General features: G+C 48.8%; 1 protein-coding gene across 5 annotated transcripts; it reads left to right on the top strand.

Annotated features, from left to right (window-relative positions):
• Window positions 1–152: 152 nt before the first annotated feature.
• On the top strand, window positions 153–27,682 carry GRIPAP1 (GRIP1 associated protein 1). 5 transcript variants are annotated; one of them, XM_058658259.1, is made up of 26 exons: window positions 153–350; window positions 3,687–3,753; window positions 3,897–3,958; window positions 5,111–5,137; window positions 6,010–6,117; window positions 10,607–10,757; window positions 11,517–11,701; window positions 11,890–11,937; window positions 12,604–12,635; window positions 12,724–12,771; window positions 12,888–12,987; window positions 14,314–14,391; window positions 14,553–14,645; window positions 15,341–15,475; window positions 18,229–18,324; window positions 18,635–18,847; window positions 18,991–19,104; window positions 19,916–19,993; window positions 20,095–20,190; window positions 20,313–20,369; window positions 20,483–20,582; window positions 22,037–22,167; window positions 24,988–25,110; window positions 25,260–25,353; window positions 26,124–26,278; window positions 27,092–27,682. In XM_058658259.1, the coding sequence occupies exons 1-26, from the start codon at window positions 168–170 to the stop codon at window positions 27,182–27,184; spliced, it is 2,667 nt and encodes an 888-aa protein (XP_058514242.1). In that variant the 5' UTR covers window positions 153–167; the 3' UTR covers window positions 27,185–27,682. The 5 variants fall into 5 exon arrangements, with proteins under 5 accessions (XP_058514242.1, XP_058514243.1, XP_004587963.2 ...); XM_004587906.4 differs by lacking the exon at window positions 153–350 and adding an exon at window positions 1,312–1,389; XM_058658261.1 differs by lacking the exon at window positions 153–350 and adding an exon at window positions 1,321–1,389 and having other exon boundaries at window positions 26,115–26,278.

The raw sequence follows: 27,682 nt of genomic DNA, 5'->3' as shown, positions 1-27,682 counted from the left end.
GACAGTTTCAGGAGGTTTGAGAGAAGGCACAAAGGAACCTCTGGGAGGTTACAGAAACATTTTGTATCTTCATTGTGGGAATAGTTACATTGTGGTTGACATGCATAAAAATACCTACTGAATCTGGGCCCGGCACAGTATCCTAGTTGCTGAAGTCCTCATCTTGCATGCATTGGGATCCCATATGTATCCTGGCAGCCCCACTTCCCATCCAGCTCCCTGCTTGTGGCCTGGGAAAGCAGTCGAGGACGGCCCAAAGCCTTGGGACCCTGCACCCACGTGGGAGAGCTGGAAGAGGCTCCTGGCTCCTGGCTTTGGATCGGTGCAGCACCAGCTGTTGTGGCCACTTGGTGAGTAGACCAGCAGACAGATCTTCCTCTCTGTAAATCTGCTTTTGTAATAAAAATAAGTAAATCTTAAAAAAAAAAAGACTGAATCTTTCTGTTACAATGCCTGCATTTATATAGAAAAGTAGATAATCTGAATTAAGTTAATTACACTACCAAATTGACAGTGGCGGGGGGGGGGTCACAGAAAGCCCTGGTTGAAAAATATCTTCCCACATCAGGCTAATCATTTGTTCCTATGAAAATGAGAAAAAAAAAAACTGTACTAAGATCCCATTTCTTACTCAGGTCTGTGAAGGCTAGAACATGTTAAGACTTATTTGGATGTTGCAGGTATTTCATGATCCTAATTTAGTCTTGTTTTTATTTTTCTTTGATTCACTGCCATTTTTTTCCAGTATCTCAAATGTATTCGTGGCTAGGGCACTTGCTGAAAGTAATGTACAACACTTGATCTTAGCCAAAAGCTCGAGAAACGATGCGAAAGTAATATACAAAATTATCGTCAGATTAAAATAAATAAATAAGTAAATAAAAGAGGCCGAGGACTTCAGAAAAGCTGGGATTCCCCTTTGGGGTCATCCGGAGGAGGGCGGGAATGAAATCGAGACCGGTGCAAAGCTTCCGCTTTCTTTTCTGTGCTTTAAGTCAACCTTTTTTTATTAAAGGAGTACCGCGGAAGGGTGATTTTCCGTCGGCAAACACTTCCTTAGCGACGAGTCCACCCATGGGGCAGGGGTGCTATAGTGTAGCATCACAATGATACGCTCCACGAGCTCAAACGCCAGGCCAGGCAGCTTGCATTCTGGCAACACGTTTAAATCACAATTCGTCTGCACAATTCATTCCATTCTCTTCTTTAGATCTCCAAAGTCCCGACCTTCCGAATTACGTTTCTCCCCCTCCATTCCTGGAGAGTGGTTTGCTCCGACCTGAACACTGACAGGAGGCCGGAGCTGCGTCTGCGTAGAAAGCTGTAGGGGGTGGGGGGGGGAGGAACATGGCGCAAGCTCTGTCTGAGGAGGAGTTTCAGCGGATGCAGGTGCCGCTCGCCGTGGGAAAGACCACCGGGCTGGGCGAGCAGGGGCGGGGTGTAGAGCGGTCATGCCACCGCCTCTGACGAGCTGGTTGGGATGGACTCTTGAGTCTAAAGAGGTTGGGCTGGAGAAGGGAAATTGAGGAGCTGAGTGGTGAGACTGTTGGAATCTGAGATTCTTGCCGGTTGTATTTTTGAAAGCTGTATTCTGTTGGCTTTGTAGGTGGGAGGAGATCGTCCTTGAATGAGCATTACCTTACTCAGGCCTGGGGGTGGGGCGAGACCTTTGGGCTCGTGCAAAGGAGACCATGGCTGATAATAAAGCTGGGCTTTGAAAGAAGGAGATTCTGAGGGCGAAACCATTTTGTGTGGAGAGGAAGGAAGCTGAAGCTGGGCTGTTTGCGTCATGCTGGGGGGAGCCCAGGAGAGGGCCATACCATTAGCTGGTGGGAGGCGAAAAGTTTGTGGACGATACCACTATGACAAGGCATTTGGGAAAAGTCCCGGCTCTGGTGCTGTGAGGAAGAGGTCCCTGGAAGTGGAGAGATGAATGCTAATAGGAGGCAGTACTGTTGGATGACTAGGGATGACCTCATCAGCTGCTGGGACAGCATCAGAGATGTGAGTGAAAAGGGACACTTGAGACTGCATGCAAGGGAACTCACAGAGTTTTTAGGAGATGATCTGGGTGTTCTGGTGCCCTGGTTCTTTCCTGAAATGGAGGATATTCAGAGAGGGTATGAATGGCCATAGTAACCCACCATAAATGTACTGTTGTTAAGAGTTCCATGCTGTGGAAGGTTCAGAGAAGGAGCAGGATCCTGTTGGGGTAGGAGATGAATTCTGAGGTTTGGAAGTTCGATTGGTACTTGAATGAGGAAGATCAGGTGTCCCCTGTATGAAGCCCATTGAGCCTGGAAGGAAGGGTGAACTTAGCTCACTTTGAATGGGGAAGAGCACTTAACACGTGAGTCACCCAACCCACTCCAGATCTTATAGACTGATGTGTGCATAGCCTTCCCCTTGCATCATGATTTAGGGAGATCTTGAGCAGCCCGGGGGGAACCCATGGAGTGAGGCAGATTGAGCCCACTGGGAAAACCATTGGGCTCTGTTGCATAGGGATTCCAAGGCTGTACAAAAGATGTTCACATTGTGGTGGGATTTACAGAGACCAGTCCCTGAGTTCTGGAGAGGACAGAGGCAAGAACGATTTTGTAAAGACCAAGCCTTCAGAACTTCAGCAGACCAGCAGGAGCTGGAGGTGGGGGAGAGTGAAGGAAGGTGCCATGAGAGGGAGCAGAAGGTGCTGCTAGAGTAAGGGGCAGTGATTGGGTATGGGAAGAAGCTGCCTTGGGTCTGTAGGGTTGGTAGACAGGGGTGTGCTTTCTGGGCAAGCCATTCCTTCAGTTTTGAAGAAACCCTGACTATTTTTTTTCAGAGCCTTGGGGGTGAGGGAGGTACAGGGATGGAGGATTGTGGGAGTCCTCCTGACCCAAGGAAAGATGGGGAGGAGAATAGAAGATATTCTTTTCCTGCTGTCCTGCACCTCCAGGTGTGATGGGGAGGATGCACACCACTCCACCCCTGGCAGTCTTCAGTGTGTGAAAACAGGTCAGCCAGGAGGAGGAGGACCTTGATCCTGTGGGCATGGAGAGCCATGGGACACACACAAACAAGAACCCGGCTGACTCAGTGCTCTGCCATGGCCTGAGTGCAGAGTGGATTGGAGCAGGGTTGATGGAGCTACTCAGCTGGCTGGGGTCATGAGAGGAGTCAGAGGAGCTGGGACAGTGAGGGGCTGAGGGCCTGGAAGCTCATTGAGGATACAGTGTGCATACTTTTTTTTTTAAAGATGTATTTATTTTTATTGGAAAGGCAGATATACAGAGAGAAGGAGAGACAGAAAGATCTTCCATTGCTGATTATTCCTCAAGTGGCTGCAATGGCCAGAGCTGAGCTTATCCAAAGCCAGCAGCCAGGAGCCAGGAGCTTCTTCCAGGTTTCCCACGTGGGTGCAGGGTCTCAAGGCTTTGGACCATCCTCAACTGCTTTCCCAAACCATAACCATGGAACTGTATGGGAAGTGATGCAGCTGGAACACCAACCGGCATCCATGTCGGGTGTCAACACTTGTAGGAAGAGGATTATCCAGTTGAGCCAGCATGCCAGCCCTGCACAGATCTTAATGAGTAGCTAAAGAGGCGCACTGAGGGACTGGGGCTTAGGGGCGTGGTTCACTATGGTTGGGAATAGAGATGTGCTCCTGACAAAATCTTCTCCCTTTGCTACTCTCCCTAAAGGCCCAGCTCCTGGAACTTCGGACTAACAACTACCAGCTCTCAGATGAACTACGCAAAAATGGAGTTGGTGAGGCTAAGCGGGTATCATTAGATGGCCGGTAAAGGGATGGCTTTGTGGGGGTGGAGGCCAGGAGTTTTTCCCTCCAAGGCCTGGCAAGGTCTTTCAACTTCTTTCCTACTGCCTGAGACTCCCTGCTTTCCTTCTCCCAGAACTCGCCAGTCTTCGACAGAAGGTCGCCTACCTGGATAAGGAATTCAGTAAAGCTCAGAAGGTACCACCCTGTACCTACCCATCCCTTTAGCCATGCTTCCCTCTAACCAACTGACACATTCACCCATCCAGTAAGCACCCACAGTGAACTGGACCAAATGTCACATGCTGCTTCCATGCATGGAAGTCTCTTAGTTTGCCAACTTGACCTAATCCTGCCTAATTTAGTGATTAGTTTTCATTTACTTTTCATTGATGTCCAACTTGAATAGCTTACTCATTCTCATTCACTCAAATCTGTCCAAAATTCTGCCTTGAGTATAACCACCATCCTTGACTCACATACTTGCCTTGGGTTCCTGCCTGTTATCCCTGTCATTGTTCTGTTGGCAAAAATGAGACTGACCCTACATTCCAGAGCCTCTGAAGATGAGATAGAAATATAATCTGCCTTGGCCCTTTCAGACATTTACGGCACTCCTTTGTCTCCTTATAAACATTATAGTTCATTTTTGGTAAAATATTTGTTGGATGAATATTGCAGAATGCAGAATATTGGGCTGTTTCTCTTTGCTAGGGTACTGGTTCCCCAAACCTGGTTGTGCCCTCCACTGCCCAGTAGGGGTATGGCAGTTTCTTTTCTTTTTTTTTTTTTTTTTTAAAGATTTATTTATTTTTATTGGAAAGGCAGAATTACAGAGAAGGAGAGACAGAGAGAGAGATTTTCTATCCACTAATTCACTCCCCAAGTGGCTACAGCGACCAGAGATAATCTGATCCAAAGCCAGAAGCCAGGAACTTCTTCCAGGTCTCTCGCATGTGTGCAGGAGCCCAAGTCTTTGGGCTGTCCTCTACTGCTTTCCCAGGCCACAAGCAGGGAGCTGGATGGGAAGTGGAGCAGCCAGGACATGAATCGGCGCCCAAATGGGATCACACACACACACCTACCCCACCCCTTAGACCCCTGTCTAAGAACTTACAGGAAAGGATGATAGCTGTCTGCTGTAGCAACAAGGCATGTTTCTCATTCCTTTACTCATTTTTTCTGTCACTCCTGTAGACTCCCACATTGTTACACAAGTTCTGTGTTTGAAGACCCTCCCACTCCACAGCCTTATTATTGCCCCACCACCTTTGTGCATGCCACAGTTGTTTCCAAGCTCTAGCTGATGGATACATCTCTATTCACTGGAACTCTCTTCTCCCACTTTAGGCACTGAGTAAGAGCAAGAAAGCTCAGGTAAGGGGACCCATGGGAAGCACCCGTGTCTGGGAGACTGTGTTGGTGGAGGTATTTCTGCATGACTTCTTTCAGTGTGCCCTTGCATCTGTGACTAACTCACTGTTATGTGTTTCTGTGGCTGTCTGCTTTTCCTGTGTTGATCTTGAATTCTGTGCTTCTTTGGGTCTCTTCTCCATTTTTCTGTCTTGGTCCTTTGTCTTGGTCCTTCTCACTGAGACTCTCTGCCCCAACTCTGTCCTCCTGTTCCTCTCTGTAACTGTTGTTTCTCCAACCTTCTCTTCTCTCCCCCATCCATTCCCATCTCTGCTTTCTTTTTTCTCCCTCCCTTCCTTTTTTCTCTCCATGCTTCCCTCTCTTTCATTGCTCCTCTCTCCCTTTCTCCCCACCTACCTTCTCTGATTCCTTGCTTCCCTCTCTCCAATCCTCTCTCTTTCTGACTTATTTCTTTTGTTGAACCTCTCTCTTCTGTTTTCTTCCCATTGATCTATTTTTGTCTCTCTCTTCTTGCCTTTGCTCTCTTCCCTTTCCAATCCTTCTCTCCTTGCCTGTCCTCCTTCCTCATCTCCTTTTACCTCCTCCCCCATCATGATTTTGTCCTTTCTCTTCCCCCTCTCTCTCCCTTCTTATATCTCCTTCCGTGTCTTTATCTTCTTTCCCTGTTTTTCCTCTTCTCTACCTCCCTCCGCCACCATATCTCTCTTCCCCTTCCCTGGTTCTCATTCTCTCTCTCTCACACTCTCTCCCCTCTCTCCTCTTCTCTCCCTCTCTACTATGTTTCAAGCCCCTATGTAATTTTCTCATCTCTTTCTTTACCCAACTCTCATCCTTTCTGCCCCTGATGGATTCCTGGCCCCTGTCTGCCACTGCAGGAAATCGAGGTACTGCTGAGTGAAAATGAGATGTTGCAGGCAAAGCTGCACAGCCAGGAGGAAGACTTCCGCTTGCAGAACAGCACACTCATGGCTGAATTCAGCAAGGTGCTGGTGCCCGGGATAGCCCCAGGGAAAAGCCAGGGTGGGGACTATCTTGGGCTGAAAACTAAGGGCAGCAGAGGGGGGTTGGACAGGGTCTGGCATTTGGAGCACTGTCCTTGGTGCTGAAATAAGTCCTGGCTGGCTTCTGGGGGGCAAGGGTTTCACAAAAGGGTTCACTGTGTTGAGAACAACAGGTTTCCAGCCATGGAGTCAGCTAGTTCCTGGGCAAGTCATTCCTTTTCTTTGGACTTCAAGTCTCCCCATGTGTAATTGGGATCAATGCTGTGATGCCCCGGGATGTTGGGGGATTTAGATAAAGTTCTTATGTTTAATAGGGGGTGTTATTTCCATTTTATCTGCCTTCCCTTTATCTGGCATGAGCCTAAGGTTCATTTTGGATTGGCTAATTCTATCTCCTCATTGATTTTAGTGTACTGGCTGTTTATAAAAACATTGGGTAGTTGGAAATAATAACTATTGTTCCTTTTTTTGTCTTCTGTACCTTTGGTTAAAAGCTTACTGACTTTATAGTGTATATTTTTAAAGATTTCTTTCTTTATTTGAAAGGCAGAGTCACAGAGAGAGAGAGAGACAGAAAGATATCTTCTGTTTGCTGGTTCATTTCCCAAATGGTCGCATCAATCAGGTCTGGGCCAGGCCGAAGCCAGGAACCAGGAACCAGGAACTCCATCCTGATCTCTCACATGTGTGGCAGGGGCCCAAGTACGTGGGCCATCTTCCAGTGTCTTTCCAGGTGCATTAGCAGGAAGCTGGGATCAGAAGCAAAGGGGCCAGGATTTGAACTGGCACTCTGAAATTGGATGACAGCTTTGCAAGCAATGACTTCACCCAGTGCAGCACAGCACTGATCTCTTGGTGTAGGGTGGCGACCACCCAGACCACAGGCCATATAAATATGTGAAATCACTTGATCTGGCCCTACCAAGGCAACTGCAGTGGGACTTGAAATTCAATGAATTTATAGCAGGCTATCTTTTCAGTAAATTTTTGTGTGTGTGTGCCCCACAAATGATACCATAAATATCCAATATGACCCTCGGCTGGGAAAAAAAACGTTCTCCCAGTGTTTCTTAGTATGTTTTAAGGAAGAAATTCTCCTGGGAGCAAAAATGGTATTTCTAAGCCTTAACCTGAGAACACAATGTTTAAGAGCTTAAGAGGGAGGAGGGGAGGGCTTTTGTGTGGAGCATAGGGTTAAGCCTCAACTCACAACTGCGCATCCCACAGGCGAGCCAAGCTTCAATTCTTGGTTGCTCTACTTTTGATGCAGCTCCTTTGTAATATGCCTGGGAAGGCAGTGGAAGATAACCCAAGTACTTGGGCCCCTACCACCCACATGGAAGACCCAGATGGAGTTTTGGGGTCCAGGTTTTGGCCTAGTATAGCTCAGACCATTGTAGTCATTTGGGAAGTAAACTAGCAAGTGGACAACAATCTTGTCCTTTCTCCCCGTCTCTCTGACACTCTGCCTTTCAAATCAGTAAGTGAATCTTGAAAAATAAAAAAGCAAAAACAACCTTGGAGCAGATATAAAACCAGGAGAGGCAGTTTAACAAGCAGTAGTTCTTAGGAAGGACTCTGGATTGCAGGTTTCTGCTACCTTGAACCTGTAGTACCTGACAGTTTCTTCTGCTGCTTGCTACTATCATGGTTCCCAAATATTTTAACTGTAAATAACAGTATGTACTTCACTGGCCTTTTGTGAGGATTAAATAGGTAAACGTGTGACAGTCAGGTAGCATAGGGCCTCATGCAGTATCAGCTGTGGAAGGGCTAGCTATTCATAATCTCCTTTCTACTCATTTTCCCTCTACAATGTTTCTTGACTTTGAAAAAGTTTTATGTCTATCCTGGGTTACCTTGGTCCTCACCACTTGCCACCTGCACTGTTTCCACAATCTCTTCACTGCTACTTTTTTCTATTAGTCCATACCACAGACATGGCTCTGACCTGCAGGTTTTACTACAACATTCCTTCAAATTTACTCTATTTATATTTTATTTGATAGGAAGTGATCTTTTATCCTCTATTTTAAGAAAATATTTATTTTTATGAAGGCAGAGTTACACACAGAAAAGGAGAAACAGAGAAGTCTTTCACCTGTTGGTTCGCTCCCCAAATGACTGCAATGGCCAGAGCTGGATTGGTCCTAAGCCAGGAGACAGAAGCTTCTTCAAGGTCTCCCACATGGGTGCAGAGGCTTAAGGGCTTAGGCCAACTTATACTGCTCTCCCAGGCACTTTAGCAGGAAGCTGGATTGAATTGGAGCAGCTGGAACTTGAACTGATACCGTTATGGGATGCTGGCACTGCAAGTTTAACTTTACACACTCTATCAGAGCGCCAGTCCTCCTTGTTTACTTCATACATGTTCACAACAGCCAGAGCTGGGTCAGGCTAAAACTGAAAATACTGAAAATCTGGGACACAATTTGGGTCTCCCAGGATGTGTTTTAGAACTTAAACCCAGGCTGAACCATACATCTTATATCACTTTATTAAACAATATCTTCCAGTAGGATTCCACCCCCTATTCAGAACCCCTGATGCTCAGGTAGCTGTACTGCTCAGCACCTCCCTTCTCACTGCTTCCGGTTTCTGGCTTCTGTGATACCATCACTCTTGGAGGATGAGGCAGGAATAGACATTTTTCCATATACTTGGCTCGTGTATCCCTGTACCCTGTACCCTGGGTCAGGCGCTGCAGAGTCCACACTTTTGGGTTGCTTACATTCTGAGGTTAGAAGAAAGATGGTAACCACAGAACAAGTCACAGTGGTATTAGCTGGCTTTTAAAAGAAGATTTATTTATTTATTTGAGAGGCAGAGTGATAGAGACCAGTCTGGGCCAGGCCAAAACTAGGAGCCAGGAGCTTCTTGTGGGGCCTCCATGTGGGTTGAGGGGCCCAAGTACCTGAACCATCTTCCACTGTTTTCCCAGGCACTTCAGCAGGGAGATGGATCAGAAGTGGAGCAGCTAGAATTCAAAGTGGTGTCTATATGAGATGCTGGCATTGCAGGCTGAGGTTTTAGCAACTATGTTATAATACTACCCCTTCTTACCTCCCCAAACAGCATCTTAACTACTGTACCAAATGCCTACCTCAAAGGCTACTTATTTGTTGTTGTTGTTGTTGTTGTTGTTGTTGTTGTTTTAAGGGCTACTTATTTTAACGGTGACATCTGAACAGAGCACTGAAAGATTCAGATAAGTCAGTCATGTGAAGAACTAAATCAAGGAAATCATGTTCTAGGTAGAAAATAATCCAAAGAATATAAAATACATGAGGACCTCAGTATTTTCACCTAAAAAATGGTGACAAAGAACTATGTCAGAACTGCTGTGAGAGCTGTCCTGTGAGAACATGGGGCTGACTTAGTTTTAATTTGCATTCCAGGGCCAGGCATTGGCGGTGCAGGAGATGTAGGCAGTGTTGGCCCTGGCAGTGTCCTGAAGGATGGTCTGTGATGCCTGGGCTGAAAAGGCACTGTCCCTGGGCCTGGGATGCAGGACCCAGAGAGCTTCATAGAAGAGGGTGACAGTGGGGCTATCCATGGTACTGACAGCTTTCAGAGGAGCCTGTAGTCTTGGGTTGCAGGTGAGGCTGGAAGCAGACAAGGAGAAAATTGTTCTGAGTACTCTCATTCTCTTTAATTTATCTGAAAGACAAGAGAGAAAGAGATTTTCTGTTCATTGCTTATTCCCCAAATGTTCATGACAGCCAGGACTGGGCCAGGCTGAAGTCAATGCCCAGGAATTTTATCCTGATATACCATGTGAATGGCAGGGACCCAAGTACTTGAGCAATCTTTTGCCACTTCCTTGGGTGCTCATTTGTAAAAAAAACTGGTTCAGAAGCAGAGGTGAGGCTTGACCCCAGGTACTCTGATATTGGGATGCAGGCGGCCCAAACAGTGGGTTCATCCTGGGCAGCACCAATCCCTTTATTTTACTTGTTTGAAAGGCAGATAGAGAGAGAGGGGGAAAAAAAACACCCACCCCTCATACACACACACACACACACACACACACACACACACACACACGTCCATAATAGCCAGAGGTTGGGCCAGGCAAAAAGCCCATGTGTCCCACACAAGAGTTAAGGTCCCGTGGATTTTGTCCCTCCTTGGAAGCAATGGGAAAATTGGAAGCAGAGCTTAGACTCAAATCCAGGCACTACAATATGGGATGTGTACATCCTAAGTGATGTCTTAACTGCCATGCCCAAACACCTGCCATTCCTTCCTTCCTTCCTGATCCTCTTTGATGCTGCCCTTTAACAGACCTATGACATTGTTTAACATTGCTTCCTCAGTGTCCTCGTGTTTAATATGTGACAGTACCTACATCATAGGGTTGTTTGGGGGAACTAAATGAATTGGAAAATGCATGGCCAAGAGCCAGTCATGGTTTCACTGAGCATTGTTCTCATCTACTTCTCCTCTACTTCTCTCTCCTTCTGCTCAGCTCTGCAGCCAGATGGAGCAGCTGGAGCAGGAGAACCAAAAACTGAAGGATGGGGCTGCTGGAGCAGTGGCTGCCCACGTTGGGCCCCATGTGGATGGGGAGCTGCTCAGACTGCAGGCAGAGAATACAGCCTTGCAGAAGAACGTGGCAGGTAGCTGGAGGCCCTCCCTGGGGATGGAGACGTTGGAACCTGAGTAGGATCAGGAAAGGTATTGTGCTTTTAGGGGAGGGAGAGAGGCCTCAGAATGAGATGTGGCCCTACCACTAACCAGTGTGTGGTTTCGACAAGCCAGTTCTCTCTTTAATGAACCTCCCTTCTTGACAAACTATGTGTGGTAATGTCTGCCACCTGGGTGATGGTAGTAGGAGAGATAGGAGGTAACCTGCATTTAGCTCAGTGCCTGGAATGAAACAAATGATTGAGAGGAGCAGCTGGAATGCTGAAAAGGACGCACTTGCTAAATGGAGAAAGTGAAGGAAGGAGCAGTTTGAAGATTGTGAACCCAGGGAGGAAATGAAATTGAAGAGAAAAGCTGAGCAGGAAGGCCCTGATGTGGGACGCTTTGGCAAGCAGCTGGGGCTTGTATGTTGATGGCTGCTGTTTTGATGATCAGAAGGGAGATTCTATAGAACGTGGATAAGATTTAGGAAGCTAGAGGAGGGGATTCACGTGTAAGTTGCAGGTGAAACTTTGGAAGACTTTGGGTGGGGCTTGGAAAACTAGTGTAGGCTAATAGGCTCTCAGTTATTGGTTGTGTTTAAAATAATCAGGAGAGGTGAGGATAGAGCTGAACCTTCAATCTGGTAGGCTGTGGTCATTTGGAAGGGTCAAAGGCCAGTTTTGCCTATAGCTGGGGCATGGCAAGGACTTCAGACACCCATCTTATCCACCACATATTCTTCTCAACAGCTCTGCAGGAACGCTATGAGAAAGAGTCTGGGAAGTCCTCAGCTGTCACTGGGGGGCAAGGGGATGCCCCTGGGGAGCTGACCCCCACTATTCTGGCCCCCATGCCATTGGCAGAGGTGGAGTTGAAGTGGGAAATGGAAAAAGAAGAAAAGAGGTTGCTCTGGGAACAACTGCAAGGCTTGGAGGTGAATCTAGCTGTGTAGGGGTTGGGACCCTGGGAGAAAGCAGATGTGTTGGCTCTGCCCATGGTTCCATGGAGATGTCTGTGATGTCACTATCTCCTGGACTATGAGGAGGAGGGAGGCAGTGGGACAGGAAGGCAGAGGCCTGCTCTCCTCCTGGTGACAGTAACCCTAGACTTTCTTCCCTGCAGAGCTCCAAGCAAGCTGAGACATCCAGGCTGCAAGAGGAGCTTGCTAAGGTGGGGGCGTCTGGGAGCTTCTGGGAACTTTAGCATACTGCACTTCCCAACTGCAAAACTTCCATGACAGCACAGAAAGGGCATTGTGTCCCCTTTAAGCCTTATGTTCATCATCTGTAAATCGAGAGACTCACACTTAGGTCTCCATTGTTTTCAACGCGGAATGGGTTAGGGTGGTCCCAAACTGTATCTTGTATATTGCAGGACCAGCCTTCTTGTTCCTTTCATTCATTCATTCATTCATTCATTTATTCAAACATTTATAGAACCCTGATTAGATATTAGAAATTAGATATTAGAAACCCAGTGGTGAGACAACTGATCATGACTTTGGGTTCTTTCTAGACTTCCCAGACTGTGACATGGCCATTGGCCACCAATTGGGGTGCATAAAAATTGGGCTTTGGAGCCTGTGGGTTTTGAGTGGATATAATGTCATCGCTGTTGACCAGCTGGGACTCAGTTTGTCCATTTGTTAAAAAAAGTCAAAACAAAACAGTAGTACTCCTATTCTGCAAGATAACATAAATCCTGGCTTCCAGAAAGGACTGAGTAAGAAATATCTGAATATTAAGTCTCTTTTTCTGTCGAATATTATTCTTACTGTTATCACTTGTCTGTGCCCCTTCATCCTCCTCACCCCCATCCTCACCCCGCCCTGCCCAGCTGAACGAGAAACTGAAAAAGAAACAAGAGAGGTAATTTTCCTTTTTACCAGGGGCCTTGGGGGAAATGGGAGAATTGACCTGTGGGGTTGACCTGTCTGTGTTTGTCTTTCCTCACCAGTTTTTGCCGTCTGCAGACAGAAAAGGAAACGCTGTTCAACGACAGCAGGTAACTTCCAGGGTTGGGAACCTGAGTGGCCCAGCAGCATGTACTGAAGAACATAGGGTCTGTGCTGAGAGACATCCTGAAGCCACGCCCAATGTGCCCCTCAATATCACCCCCAGGAACAAGATTGAGGAGTTACAACAGCGAAAGGAAGCGGATCTCAAAGCCCAGTTGGCTCAAACCCAGAAGCTGCAGCAAGAACTTGAGGCTGCCAATCAGGTGTGGGGGTGGGGTGGGAGACTGAGTTCTGAGACATCTGGAGAAGTCTGAGGTCTCTGGAGGCTGGTTAAGGGGCGTGATGGTTCCTGTGTTCAAAGTGTATGGATGACATAATTCCTGGACCACCCTAGGATGTTGGGGAGTGGGCCATGAGGGAGTCCTGAGGGCCTTAGAAGTTGGGATCAGAGTCTACATGAATCAGAGATCCTAAGGGGTTGTGTACCACAAATTCATGTGAGTTGGCAACTCCCGACATTGGAGACATGTGTGGTCAGTGGGAACTGGGATTGGATTCCCTAGAGGTGAGGTGACTTTATGACCTTGAGGGTTTGGGGTGCCACTAAACTTGCCACTAAGGACTGAAGACATGGGTCGGGGGTGAATAGATTTAAAAGATTTCATGATTGAAGCAGTAGGGGATGAAGGCTGAATGCATTTGGAGATCCTGGAGGTCTGGGGACTAGTTTGGGTGGGCCTGTAATACCTAAAAAGTAGAATAACAGGGGCTGTGTGGTTCTGGAGCCCTGGGGGCTGCGAATAAGAAGCTTGTACGTGTGAGACCTCTAGGTGCTAGAACAAAGTTTAGGTGTGCTCAAGGCTCCTGAGTAATGGTTAGGGGCTAGAATGCCAGAACTTCAGGTTTCCACCTAGAAGAGCAAGTTGGAGGTCCCTTGAAATGGAGGGTATAGTGGCTTGTGGGTCTAATGCTCCTAGACTTCAGAATGCAGTGGAGGAGGCATTGGTCCAGGAATCTAGAGAAAGCTGAGACCCCCTCAAGAACTGGTGCTCGGCTGAGTCTGAGTGACAGATGGGAGGATCCATCTGCAGTTTTACTAGAAGCAGGAAACTAACAGCTTGTATGAACTTGAAGTGTCTATATTCTGGCACAACAAACCTGGGTGGATGTGAAACTTTGGTAGGTGTTGAGTGCCTCTGGGATCCCTGGGGGCTGACGGTGGCTGAGGAGTTGAGGCTCATGAACTGGCACCTGGGGAGTGAGATGCCTCTTAAGGATGAGGGCTGAGTGAGTTCGAACTCCCTGCCCCTCCAGCCTGTCCCCAGGAGCTAGGGCCAGGAGCCTGGCTGTGCCTGAGATGCCTGGAGACTGGGATAGAGGGGGCACGTGTGGGTAATGGCCTAGAGTCCAGGAGCGCCTGAGGATGCTGATAGCTGTGTTGTCTGAGACCCACGGGAACTAGAGACAGGCTGTTGGGGGGTCAGAGGTAGTGGGTTGAGGTGGGGGTGAGGTGGGAGGGCTGGATGCTTTATATGCACTAAAGGGAATCTGTAGTGTCTGGAATGTTCTCCCTTTCCTATTCCCCACAGAGCTTGGCAGAGCTAAGAGATCAGCGGCAAGGGGAGCGGCTGGAGCATGCAGCAGCTTTGCGGGCATTGCAAGATCAGGTACATGGTACTGAGTGGGCTTGGGGAGCTGGCATTGAATGAATGAGAGCAACGTGTGTGTGTGCGTGCACGTGTGTGCTCCCTATCTTCTTTCTTGGCTGCAAGTAAGTTCTGTCTTCCTGTTCTGGACCCACTCTCCCCTGTTGTGGGGCTGGGACCAGGTATCCATCCAGAGTGCAGATGCACAGGAACAAGTGGAAGGGCTTTTGGCTGAAAACAATGCCTTGAGGACTAGCCTGGCTGCCCTGGAGCAGGTATAAGACACCTGGGAACCCTTGCTGATCCTTCCCCATCTCTCCCAGCTCTCTCTGCTTCTGATCCACATTGGGCCAGGGGGTCTGGACCCCAGGCTGTTCTCCTACCTTCGCTTCTTCGTCTCCTTTCTTACTGGCTTCCTGTGAACACAGGCCCTCCATCCCTGCTTTCCTTGCATCCTAATGTCTCTCTAGTTAAGTGCATGAATAGTACTAATCTTAAGTAGGCCCTGAGTTCTTGAAGTATCTATCTGCATGCAGACCACCACCCAGATTGAGATTCACAGCATTTTCAGTAGCCTAGATGGCCTGGTCAATACTCCCTCCAAAATAACCATTCTCCTGACCTCTGGCTAGCTTGATGCATTGCATTTGTTCTTTAACTTCATATAAATAAAATCAGATACCTTTTGGTTCCTTTCTGGCCATATTATATGTCTGTGAGGTTTATTTACCTGCAAACAACTGTTCTTTTTTTTTAATCATCATATTTATTTATTTAGCACCACATTATCATCATATTTATCATCACCACATTTATTCAGTGCCCTCACTGCTTGTATGCTGGCAATGTCCTCTCTTCCTGCCTCTCTTGCCGCCTTTCTCTGTCCTCCTGGAACTGGGAGGCCCCATGTCCCATGCCTGGCCACTGAGTTCCCTTTCACTTCACTTTCTGTCACTGCTGCTTTCTCTAGATCCAAACAGCAAAGACCCAGGAACTGAACATGCTCCGGGAACAGACCACTAGCCAGGCAGCTGAGCTGCAGCAGCGGCAGGCCGAGTATGAGGACCTCATGGGACAAAAGGATGACCTCAACTCCCAGCTCCAGGTAACACCTCTGCCCCTTGCCTGTTTTCTCCTATCTTCCTGAGTCTACCTCATTAGGGTCCCCCAGGAGGGGCAGGTGGGAAAACTGTGGATCGAGGAGGGTGTAGTCTGGCTCCCTAACTTGTTAGCACATGTATGTCCTGGGATAAGTCATTTTACTTTTCTGACACTGATTTTTGATTAGTTAAGATATCTATTCTGATTCTATAGAATGTGCAGAACACTCATATCTCAAATATATGGGACCAGACATGTTGATAATTAAAACAAATTGGAATATATGAAGCTATTTCAAAAAGTTCATGGAAAATGGAAGAACCTCATTTTGGGGCAAAAATTTTGAAATCCACAGTTTTGTTACACTATGCATGTTCCATTAAAAGAAAAATTTGTTTTATCAGAAAGGCAGTTTACAGAGGACAGATAAAGAAAGATCTTCCATCTGCTGATTCACTCTCCAAATTTTGCCACAATGGCCAGAGCTGAGCTGATCCAAAGCCAGGAGCCAGGAGCCTCTTCCAGGTCTTCCACATGGGGCCCAAGGTTTTGGCCATCCTCCACTGCTTTCTCAGGCCTTAAGCAGGAAGCTGCATTGAAAGTGGAGCAACTGGAACATGAACTGGTGCCATATAAGATGCTATTGCTTGCAGATGAAGGATTAGCCTGTAGAGCCGCTGTGCTAGCCCCTCTATTAACTTTTTGAAGACCCTTCATACATAATGAGATACCTTAGGGGTGGGACTGAGGCCTGAACATAAAATTTATTGCTGTTTCATATGCATAGCTAGAAGGTTATGTTATACAATATTAGTGTACTTGCATTTTTTATAAAGATTTATTTATTTGAATAAAGGGTTACAGAGACAGATCTTTCATTTGCGGGTTCACTCTCCAAATGGCCACAATGGCCAGGGCTGGCTAAGATAAAACCAGGAATCAGGAGCTACACCTGGATCTTCCATTTGGATGGCAGGAGCACAAGTATTCAGCTATCATGCACTGCCTACAAATTGCATTCCACAAAATCTGGATCAGTGGGTGCAGCCATTCCTTGCCATGCCAACATCCCATAAGGGTGATGGCTCAAGTTCTGGATGTTCCACTTTTTTTCCCCCTTAACAGTTCAGTCATTTGAAAGGCAGAGTTACAGAAAGAGAGAAGGAAAGAAAGACAAGATCCTGCACCTGCTGGTTTACTCCCTAAATGATTATAATGGCCAGGGCTGGGCCAGGTTAATGCCAGGAGCTTCTTCTGGGTCTCCTCTGTGGGATGTAGGGGCCCCAAGTACTTGGGCCATTTTCTGCTGCTTTTTGAGATACAGCAGCAAGGAGCTGGATCAGAAGCAGAGCAGCCAGGACTTAAACCGGTGACCACATAGGATGCTGGCATCTCAGGTGGTGTTTCACTGTTACTCTTATGCCACAGGCTGGCTCCCTGGCTGCTCCACTTCCAATCCATCTCCCTGCTAATGTGCCTGGGAAAGCCAGGCCCAGCCCCAGACATTGCAGCTATTTGGAAGGTAGACCTGCAGACAGAAAACTGTCTCTCTCTCTCCATCTTCCTCCCTCTCTCTCTCCATCTTCCTCCCTCTCTCTCTCTGTCCCTCCTTTTTCCTCTCCTTCTCCCTCCCTCCTTCCCTCTCTCTCTTTTTGCAACTCTGCCTTTCAAATAACTAAAACAAAATTTTAAACAATTAAAAAAGAAGTAGAGCATTTGGGACGCTGTTTTGGGATGCTGATGTTGGAAGTGACTGCTTAACTTGTTGCTACATGCCAGCCCCAGATTTCAGATTTTTAGATTCGGAATGCTCATTCTGTAGGAACCGGAATAACATTGGGTTAAATAAGGTAGTTTGGACTCACGTGAAACTCCAGGTAGGTTAAGAATGGAACAATCACTTTGCAATCAGCAGTGCCTCAGGTTCTTTCTCCATTGCGTGTTTGTCACTTTGAACACAAGACTTTCCTCTTGACATCCAAAATACTTGCTCAGTCTTCCCCCGCATCGTCCCTGCAGTCTGTCTGGAGGGAAAGAGCAAAAGGGACATGGAACAACATGCCCATTTCCTTTAAGAGCACAACTTAAGTTATATTTGCTTTTTTTGCACAAAGCAATTAAGCACATGGGAGTGAGCATTGGAGCACAGCATTGTGGCTGCTGCTTTCAATGCCAGCATCCCACATTGCAAGCACTGGTTCAAGTCCCATCTGCTCAACTTCCAGTCCAGCTCATTGCTCATGTTCCTAGGAAAACAGCACAAGAGGGCTCGAGTGCTATTTGGGTCCCTGCTGCCCACATGGGAGACCTGGATGGAGTTCCAGGCTCCTGGCTTTGACCTGGCCCAACTCCAACTGTTGTGAGCATTTGGGGAGTAAAGCAGTAGATGGCTTCTCTTTTTCTGTCTGTGTATGTCCCTCTATGTCTGTACCTCTGCCTTTCAAACAGATAAATGAATACATGTTCTAAGCAAGGAAATTAATTCCATGACCACCCTGAGCTGGGAGAGATGGAGGGAAACATCTGCTAGACATCCATGGGCCCAACCACAAATTCCACAGTTAGGAGTGTGCGTGTGTGTGTTGGGGGGTAGGGATGGATACTGGGAAAAAGTCTCCTATTTCTCCCGTAGTGATTGAGGTCACAACACCTGCTTTGCCAGAGGAAGGTAGATACTTCCCTAAGTGCCCATGTGCGAGGACTGGCACCTACTTAGAGCTGTTTATTAAACTTCTCCCCACTTCATTCCTATACTAGGAGTCATTGCGGGCCAACAGTCGGCTGCTGGAACAGCTACAAGAAATTGGACAAGAGAAGGAGCAGTTAACCCAGGAACTGCAAGAGGCTCGGAAGGTGGGGCAATGTAGAGGGAGGAGTGAAGTCCAGCCGGATGGGAGAAGGTGATATGGCTAAATTCATGACAATGGGAAAGGGACGGAAGTTCACTGGTTCTATGACCAGTTTCTTGACCGTATCCCTGAGAATGGGGAGGTGGGAAAAGTGGCTAGTTCTCTGAGGATGGCTGAGTATGACTCACTTGGGGTGGAGACAGGAAGGGGATCAGGTTTGGGACATTCCTTGGGCACAGAGGGAGAGGCGGGGCAGACCTCTGTGGGTGTTAGAGGAAGAGCAGGAGGTTGACCGTCAGCCTCTTGGGGCCCAGAGTGCTGAGAAGCGCAAGGCCATGCTGGATGAGCTCGCCATGGAGACGCTGCAGGAGAAGTCTCAGCACAAGGAGGAGCTGGGAGCAATCCGACTCCGACATGAGAAGGAGGTGCTAGGAGTGCGTGCCCGCTATGAGCGTGAGCTCCGGGAGCTGCACGAGGACAAGAAACGTCAGGAGGAGGAGCTCCGGGGCCAGATCCGGGAGGAGAAGGTGGGTAGGCTAAGGGCACTGGCCCTTCCTTTTCAAAGTCCTGGGGACCCCCTAGTGTTGTTCCTGCACCAGTGAATGGTGTGGGCAAGGTTCCCACTCTCCTCCCCGTCGGTCTGTCCCCACAAGTGTCTATCCACTCTCAGGCCCGAACACGGGAACTAGAGACCCTCCAGCAGACAGTGGAGGAGTTGCAAGCTCAGGTGCATTCCATGGATGGCGCCAAGGGCTGGTTTGAACGGCGCTTGAAGGAAGCCGAGGTGAGTTGACACTTCCTGGGAAGGTGCAGAGACTGATTGGAAGCATCCAGGTCAAACCACAAGAGCAGGAGTGACCCTGGAACTTTCTGAGACATTCTGGACTTAAGGATCTCCCTAGAGCTTCGCCTCCCGCCCTCCCCGGCAGCATTCCGGAGTGGACGAGAAATTGCCAACATGTTGGCAGGGCTTCAGGTCAGGTGTGCAGGGTCTTTGTGTAGACTTGCAAAGCTACCTCTTCCTCCTGAAAGTAGTTGCTTCTTTTGGGAAATTATTGTACTACCTACACAGATTTTATCTGAATAGGTAGCTTCATTGCCAGTGTGGATGAATCTTAGCATAGAACCTAAGAGGCAGCATTATGCAGCAGTGAAAATTACAGATTGGAGTCAGTTGTTTGTCCCGGGTTTGAATCCTGGCTGGGGTCCCTTCTAGCTGTATGCCCCTTCAGCAGGTGATCTAACCTCCCTGGTTCATTTCCATTTTGATAAGAAAGGGAATAAATAATAATATCTGCTGTCGAGGTGTTGGGGGAGGATTATTGAGAATAAGCTCACATTTGTAAAATCCTTCCAACATTCCTAGCATGTTAGTAAGTGCATGCTGTGTTGTTTTTGTTCAAGAAAAGCAAATATAGAAACATAGCTAGATCTAGAATGTGAATGGTGCAGCCCAAGGGTCTGTGGCATTCTCTGCAGGAGGGTCTTTTCTGAGTTCCCCTAGGGTTCTTGGTGCAGTTCCTCAGCCCTGCATGGGCACATGCTTGCCCGGGGGGCAGGGAGGACTGCAGCCAGCTGGGGGACTTGTGTTGCAGGAGTCACTGCAGCAGCAGCAGCAGGAACAAGAGGAAGCTTTGCAGCAGTGTCAGGAGCAGCATGCTGCTGAGCTGAAGGTGGCTGCCGCATGACTCTCGTCCTCTCTGGGTGGACCCTCATGGGAGGATGGGGTGGTGGTGCTTCCCAGGCTGAGACTGAGCGACTATCTGCTTTGTAGGACAAAGAGGAGGAGCTGCAGGGTGTGCGGGATCAGCTCCGGCAGGCCCAGGAGGAGCGGGATGACCACCTGAAGACCATCAGCAGCCTAAAGCAGGTCAGTGGGCCCTCCATGGCCAGGACCTGCTGCCCCGCTGTTTCCAGGCTTTCAGCAGTTACACAGAGCAGGGCGTGCCTCCCTCTGGTACCCACCAGCCCTGCTCTGTCTGGTCCCCATAGGAAGTGAAGGACACGGTGGACGGGCAGCGGATTCTGGAGAAGAAAGGCAGTGCCGCAGTAAGATGAGGCATCCCGGTGCAGCACCCTTGGCCTGCAGCATCTCCCTGCTTGTTGGCCCACTAGCGTCAGCCTTCCCTCCTCACCCTCCTTTCTATCCTTGCCCAACACAGCTCAAGGATCTGAAGAGGCAGCTGCACCTGGAGCGGAAGCGGGCCGACAAGCTGCAGGAACGACTGCAGGACATCCTCACCAATAGCAAGAGCCGCTCAGGTGAGGGAGCCCCACAGGCTGGGAACCTCTCACCTTCTGGGGGGCTCTGTGTCTCCATTTTTCCTTTCTGCATCTCTGTCTCCTTACGGCTGTCTTGCATTTCCCTCACCCTCAGCTTCTGTCGGGCTGTCTAGCTCTCCTCCAAATCTGCCTGGATCGCTTGCTTGCTTGCTCTCGCTCCTTTTCTCCTCTTCCTGTTTCTTTTCTGTTTCCCTCCCCTTCTCTTTTTTCTTTCTTTCTTTCTTTCTTTTTTTTTTTTTTTTTTTTTTTTTTGGTTATTTTTATTAGAAAGGTAGATTTATAGGGAAAAAAAGACAGAGAGATCTTCCATCTGTTGGTTCACTCCCCAAGTGACTACAATGGCCGGAGCTGAGCCGATCCAAAGCCAGGAGCCAGAAGCTTTTTCTGGGTGTCCCACATGGGTTCAGAGTCCCCAGGACTTGAGCCATCCTCCACTGCTTTCCGAGGTCATAATCAGGAAGCTGAATGGGAAGTGGAGCAGCTGGGACACAAACTAGTTAGCCAGGACACAAACCAGTGCCCGTATGGGATGCTGGCACTGTAATGCAGAGGATTAGTCTGTTGGGCCTTTGCACCAGGTGCACCTCCCCTTCTCTCCTTGCCTCTCTCCTATCCTGTTTTCTATGTCTGTCCATCTCCCCACTTCACTCTCCCCAACCTCAATTCATGTCTCTCCATTCATTGCATCCATTCTCTCCCTTCATACATCCCCATCCTCAAGCCCAGAGTCCTGGATGTGATGCTTCCCCAGTGGCTGCCCTTGGAACCCCCAGTTGAGCTAGGGAGACCCTAGCACAGCTGCAGGTAGCTTGGAACAGATATGGACCTTGAGTTGCTGTGCCTTTAGCTTTTCATGGGGTGTGGCCTTGGAGTCCATTCAAATAAAGCAGGTACGGTGATGGGACTAGGTATCCCTAGATTGCACATCTTCAAAGAAAACCTTGTTTCCACATTCCCCAATCAGGCCCCCCTGTCCTTCCTAGGGAATCCTCAGAGTGTGGTGGTAAGCCCCTCCCTGGCACCCCAAGGCAGCCACAAGAGCAGCAGCACAAGCTCAGTACCTAGGTTTAGAGTGACGTGGCAAAACAGTTGGATCTCCTGTGAAATCAGTCTCCATGTGAGGCACTCAGTCACCTGAAGTAACCCTTTCTTTCTAAAGTGAGAGTCCGGCTTCTGTTTGATGGGGGATCTGTGTCAGCATCGCAGAAGCCATTAGAGTAGCCTGCCGTACACTCTCCCTGTCCATTAGAGGAGATGAAGATTGACCTGCCTAGCCAAGGGAGTTGCCCACCATCTTTCTCGCTCTGTTCATGTGCTTGCCTAGGCTCTCTGCTCGCTTGCACTCTCATCTGCTCTGGCTCTCTGACTGCTGTCAGACCTGGGTGGGGGCAGGGAGTGTGAGGGCTCAGGTGTCTTTCCCCTCCACTACCCAGGCCTGGAGGAGCTGGTTCTCTCTGAGATGAACTCACCGAGTCGGACCCAGACTGGAGACAGCAGTAGCATCTCTTCCTTCAGCTACCGGGAGATCTTGAAGGAGAAGGAAAGCTCGGCTGCTCCAGCCAGGGTAAGGGACAAGTAAGGAAGAGCCTATCACCCCAGCTTCTCCCACCCAAATTATAGGAGATTTTCCCTCCCTTGCCACCTCACCCAACTGCCATCTCCTACTCCTAGTCCAGGACAAGTATCTTCTTACTAGCTTTTCTCCAAGCTTGCCAACTTGGATTCAGGTTGTCACATGGGGGATGAGCTAGTCAGCTGCTCCCTCTGCCCCTTCATTTCACCATCTGTGAGCTAGTTGCACTTTTCCTGCTATTGTAGAATATGTTGCTCATAGCAGGTATACTAGATGTACAAAATCCCCTTTTCCAACTTAGAATTATCGCTCCATATTATTGCCATCTGTCATGCCAGCTTCTTTGCCAGCCACTTTTCTCACAAGCAATATTTTTCTTTTTAAAGGTTTATTTAATTTTTCATCTACTTAAAAAGCAGAGTTTTTTTTTCTCTCTCTCTCAATGTCTCTCACACATACCTTCCATCTGCTAGTTCACCCCCCCAAAAGCCTACAACAGCCAGAGCTGGACCAAGGTTGAAGCCAGGCACCCAAAACTCCTCTTGGAATGCCCAAGTGAGTGGTGGTGGTGCCCAAGCACATGAGCTATCATCTCCTGCCTCCCAGGTCGCATTAGCTTGAAGCTAGATTGGAAGTGGAATAGCTGGGACTTGAACCTACTTTTGATATGGGATATAGGCATCCTCAGTGGCACCTTAAACCTGCTGTACCACAATGCCTGTTCCCGCACTTAACATTTTTTGTTCAAGAAATAGTACATGTGCATTGTAGAAACAGTTTTTAAAACTATGTAAGTAAAGATTTTTTTTTATCTTAAATAGCAAAAGATCACAGTTTACCATGTAGAAGTAAGTGTTATAAATTGTTAGTTCATACCCTTCAAGATCTCCCTTTTAAACATAAATGAGGGGCCCAGCGGCGTGGCCTAACGGCTAAAGTCCTCGCCTTGAACGCCCCAGGATCCCATATGGGCACCGGTTCTAATCCCGGCAGCTCCACTTCCCATCCAGCTCCCTGCTTGTGGCCTGGGAAAGCAGTCGAGGATGGACCAAGGCCTTGGGACCCTGCACCCGCGTGGGAGACCTGGAAGAGGTTCCAGGTTCCTGGCTTTGGATCGGCGCGCACCGACCCGTTGCGGCTCACTTGGGGAGTGAATCATTGGACGGAAGATCTTCCTCTCTGTCTCTCCTCCTCTGTGTATATCTGACTTTGTAATAAAAATAAATCTTTAAAAAAAAAACATAAATGAGGAGGCTGGCATCAGTAGGTTAAGCCAGTGCTTGTGACACCAATGTCCCCGTCCTTGTGGGCTTTGGCTTGTCCCACCTGCTTCACATCCAGTCCATCTCTACTAAGGCCCCTGCAAAAGCACTAGATGATGGCTCATGTGTTTGGGCCCCCACCACCCAAGGGAGAGACCAGGAGAAGGCTCCTGGCTCCTGGCTTTTGCCTGGCCCAACTCTGACCATTGTAGGAATCTGAGGAGTAAACCAGCAGATGGAAGATCTCTCTCTCTATTCCTCCTTCTGTGTAACTCTGTCTTTCAAATAAATAATTTTTAAAAAGCTAAATTAGATTAGGAGTATTTTGTTGGTGTTTAGCTGATCTCTCTACCTTTCCTCCAATTTGGTAAATCTTCATCTCATCTAGTACTTTCAACTTAACCAGGTTATTCTTGTTTGACCCACAAAATGTCCTTGACTGTCATTCTTAATGGACAGTAGTCCTCAACTTCAGAACACATGTTGTGCTTGGTTGTTCTGTATCCCTCTTTCTGTATCCCTCTCTCTTATCCCTCTTTCTGTATCCCTCTCTCTGTATCCCTCTTTCTGTATCCCTCTTTGTTCAGTCCCTCTTTCTCATGCCAACCTGTTAAAAATGTTCACCTCTTGACTTTTTTTTTTTAAAAGATTTATTCATTTTATTACAGCCAGATATACACAGAGGAGGAGAGACAGAGAGGAAGATCCTCCGTCCGATGACTCACTCCCCAAGTGAGCCGCAACAGGCCAGTGCGCGCCGATCCGATGCCGGGAACCTGGAACCTCTTCCAGGTCTCCCACGCGGGTGCAGGGTCCCAAGGCTTTGGGCCGTCCTCTCCTGCCTTCCCATGCCACAAGTAGGGAGCTGGATGGGAAGTGGAGCTGCCGGGATTAGAACTGGTGCCCATATGGGATCCCGGGGCTTTCAAGGCGAGGACTTTAGCCGCTAGGCCACGCCGCCGGGCCCAACTTTTTTTTTTTTTTTAAAGATTTATTTTTTCTTGGAAAGTCAGATGTAGAAACAGAAAGATCTTCCATCTGCTGGTTCACTCTCCAAGTGGCCACAATGGCTGGAGCTGAGCCGATCCAAAGCCAGGAGCCAGGAGCTTCTTCTGGGTGTCCCACATGGGTTCAGGGTCCCAAGGCTTTGGGTCATCTTCCACTGCTTTTCCAGACCACAGACAGGGAGCTGGATGGGAAAGTGGAGCAGCTGGGACATGAACCAGCATCTATATGGGATCCTGGCAGTTGCAAGGCGAGAATGTAGCCACTAAACTACTGCACCAGACCCACCTCTTGAATTCTAGGTGCTGTTGTTCAGCTAATTTTTCTTTCCCCTGTCAGCTGGACATTCGATCTCAAAGCTGCTGGATAATCCTTTACCCTCTGAACCACTGTCAATGCAGCTTTAGGCCAGAGGGGATGCAGCATCACCAAGGGTGCCACGGCAGGGTGCATGGCCTCCCCATCCATTTTAAGCTGGTTTCCCTCCCATTTGGAGCAGGTGGTGCTGAGCCTATGGCTTCTCTCCCCCTCTTTTTTCCTGCAGTCCCTGTCCAGCAGCCCGCAGGCCCAGCTCCCTCGGCCAGCAGAGCTGTCAGATGAGGAAGTTGCTGAGCTTTTTCAGCGCCTGGCAGAGACCCAGCAGGAGAAATGGATGCTGGAGGAGAAGGTGCTGTGTGCCTGCTATGGCCCCACTTGGAAGTGTCCTGGGAGAGACTAGAGCTGGGAATCCAGCGGGGTCCCTCCTCCCAAAGGGGGGGAAGGGGCAACAGGTGCAGTTGAGGGGAGGGGTTTCAGGTGGGCTGGGCCATCTTGTAGGTGAAGCATCTGGAGGTGAGCAGTGCCTCCATGGCTGAAGACCTCTGCCGGAAGAGCGCCATCATCGAGACTTACGTCATGGACAGCCGCATCGGTCAGTGCTTCCCCCATTCCCTCAGGCCTGCACCAGCCTTCACCTGCCCCTCTGCCTCCATGGACCAGTATGGTGGCTTCTCTCTGTGTGGAATTCAGCAGAGCTCCTGATGAGACCATAACTCAACTTGCAGCATGTAGAGCAGGAAGTGCTGTCTCTCTACCTCACCTCCTCCTTCTGCTCCATGCCCCTGTCATCTTTCCAGTCTCCATTTGCTGGTGTGCCTCTGCCCTTCCCTTTCACCTCCTGTGGCTCAGTGCTCTTGCTCTCTTTTGCTCACTTTCCTCTTCCCTGTCTCTTCTTGTCTGCACCTACCTTTTGCTTTTCTGCCTGTATTGTCCTATTTTGATACATCTTTATCCTATCTGTAGCCCTAAGTCCTTATCTTTTTCTCTCCTTCCTCTTTTTTCCTCTTGCCTCTCCTCCTCTTGTTTCTCCCTCCCATCTCCCCCCTTCTTCCTCTCATTCTCTCCCTTCTGCACCTTGCTCTGGCTCACTCCTGTCTTTCCAGCCAGCTCTCTCTCCTGATTTTCCCTTGCTAATAACCCTAACCCCAGCTCACACGTGTGCATGCTGCAGGTTTGTTGCAAACTCTCTGCCTCCCACACAGTCACAGAAGTGTTTCCCTAGCTCCGCTGGGAAGTGACTAAGCTGAGTTTCCCTGACAGAGCCCCTGCCCCTCTGGAATGCAGATCATGCCCCACCTGTTGTTTCCTTTTTTGTTCCTTGGCCTCTGCCGAGGGGCTGCTTTTCATCCCAAGCCCTTGCAGATGTGTCCGTGGCAGCAGGCCACACAGACCGCAGCGGGCTGGGCAGTGTTCTGCGAGATCTGGTGAAGCCAGGAGACGAGAACCTGCGGGAGATGAACAAGAAGCTGCAGAACATGCTGGAGGAGCAGCTCACTAAGAATATGCACTTGCACAAGGCAAGTGCAGCCCAGCAGCCTACCCCTCTGCCCATCTAGCCACACAGCCCCCGAGTCCTCTGCCAGTCCCCCCTCTCATCTGCCTACATAACCTCCATTTTCTCAGCCATCCTCTCTCCCATTCATACTTTCATGTTCCATTCATCCATCAACTTAGTATCAGTTTAGTCTGTCAATCCTCCCTCTCTTCTTCCATCTTTCCAGTCACCCATTCATAGACCATTCACTCAGCTGTTTATTCATGTGTCCAGATACCCACCCTGTAGAAGGAACATCCTTTGAGTTATCTTCCCCATCCATTTTCTTGATATCTATTACACCAGTCACCCCTGGCTTCACCTTTTACCCGCCCTCCCCAACTCACCCAATAGCCTGCCTGCCTGTTCACCTGTTGTCCTCTGGACAATTCATTGTCCATCCATTTGCCTTCCCTAGATCCCCCTGCACCCACTCATACACATTTCCGCATCCTGTGACCCAATTAGTCCTCCATCTCTGAGGGAATCAGACACAGCTGCTGGCTGGGAAAAGCAAGTTCACATTAGTAAAAGAGAAGGTAACAAGGGTGGCAGTTGCCTACCACAGGAACTTGCACACTCCATCTCCATAGCTGTAGGGGTTCCCCAACCATGCCCACAACGGCCCAGCTCAGCACCCCCCACACTGCTAGGGACTCTTCAGACATCTCCAACTGCCTTCCCATTCCATGCCAGAACACTGATGAATGGGGTGGGAAGGAAATGACCCTCAGGATTGGCGAGAAAGCTGTCCCTGCCTGCCTTTCTCACCTATAATGGCTCATTTGTTTCTCAGGATATGGAAGTTCTGTCCCAGGAAATTGTGCGGCTCAGCAAAGAGTGCGTGGGCTCCCCTGACCCAGACTTAGAGCCCGGAGAAACCAGCTAAAGACCTGCAGGCTGCATCCTCTCCCCTTCTACTTGCCTTCCCCTCCCCACTGCCCCCGCCCTTCCAGGATGCCGTTCCCTTGAGCTGTGGTGGGAAAAACGGGGCCTGGCAACAAAATCGAATAGTTTGGAATACTGGACATTAAAGAGGCTTAGAGGCCTGATGGCTGGTAGAAATGACCCTTTCTTGGGGCAGTGGCCCAGGGAGAAGTGGGGTTCCTGAGGGAAGGGCAGGGATTTCTCCTCCTTGGCCCTGGCTTCCGGGTGCTTCTGCCTTCATCTCTGCATGAGCTCTCCCTTCCAGAGACCAACTCTCATTTTTTAATTTTTTATTTTATTTTTTAATTTATGTCTGGAAGCCTGGCTACTCTGCATTTGGGATCGGGGATGTCGGGTGGGGGCGTGGTCCATGTTCAGCAATCTAGCAACCTGTGTGTGTATGTGTTTGTAAAGGCTGTTCAGCCAAAATACCATCTGGCCAGACGGGCCCACCCACTGA

The sequence above is a fragment of the Ochotona princeps genome, chromosome X (assembly GCF_030435755.1).
Source record: "Ochotona princeps isolate mOchPri1 chromosome X, mOchPri1.hap1, whole genome shotgun sequence".
In the NCBI taxonomy this organism is placed as follows: Eukaryota; Metazoa; Chordata; class Mammalia; order Lagomorpha; family Ochotonidae; genus Ochotona; species Ochotona princeps.
Note: the sequence above shows the minus strand (reverse complement) of the source record. Positions and strands in the feature narration are given on the sequence as shown.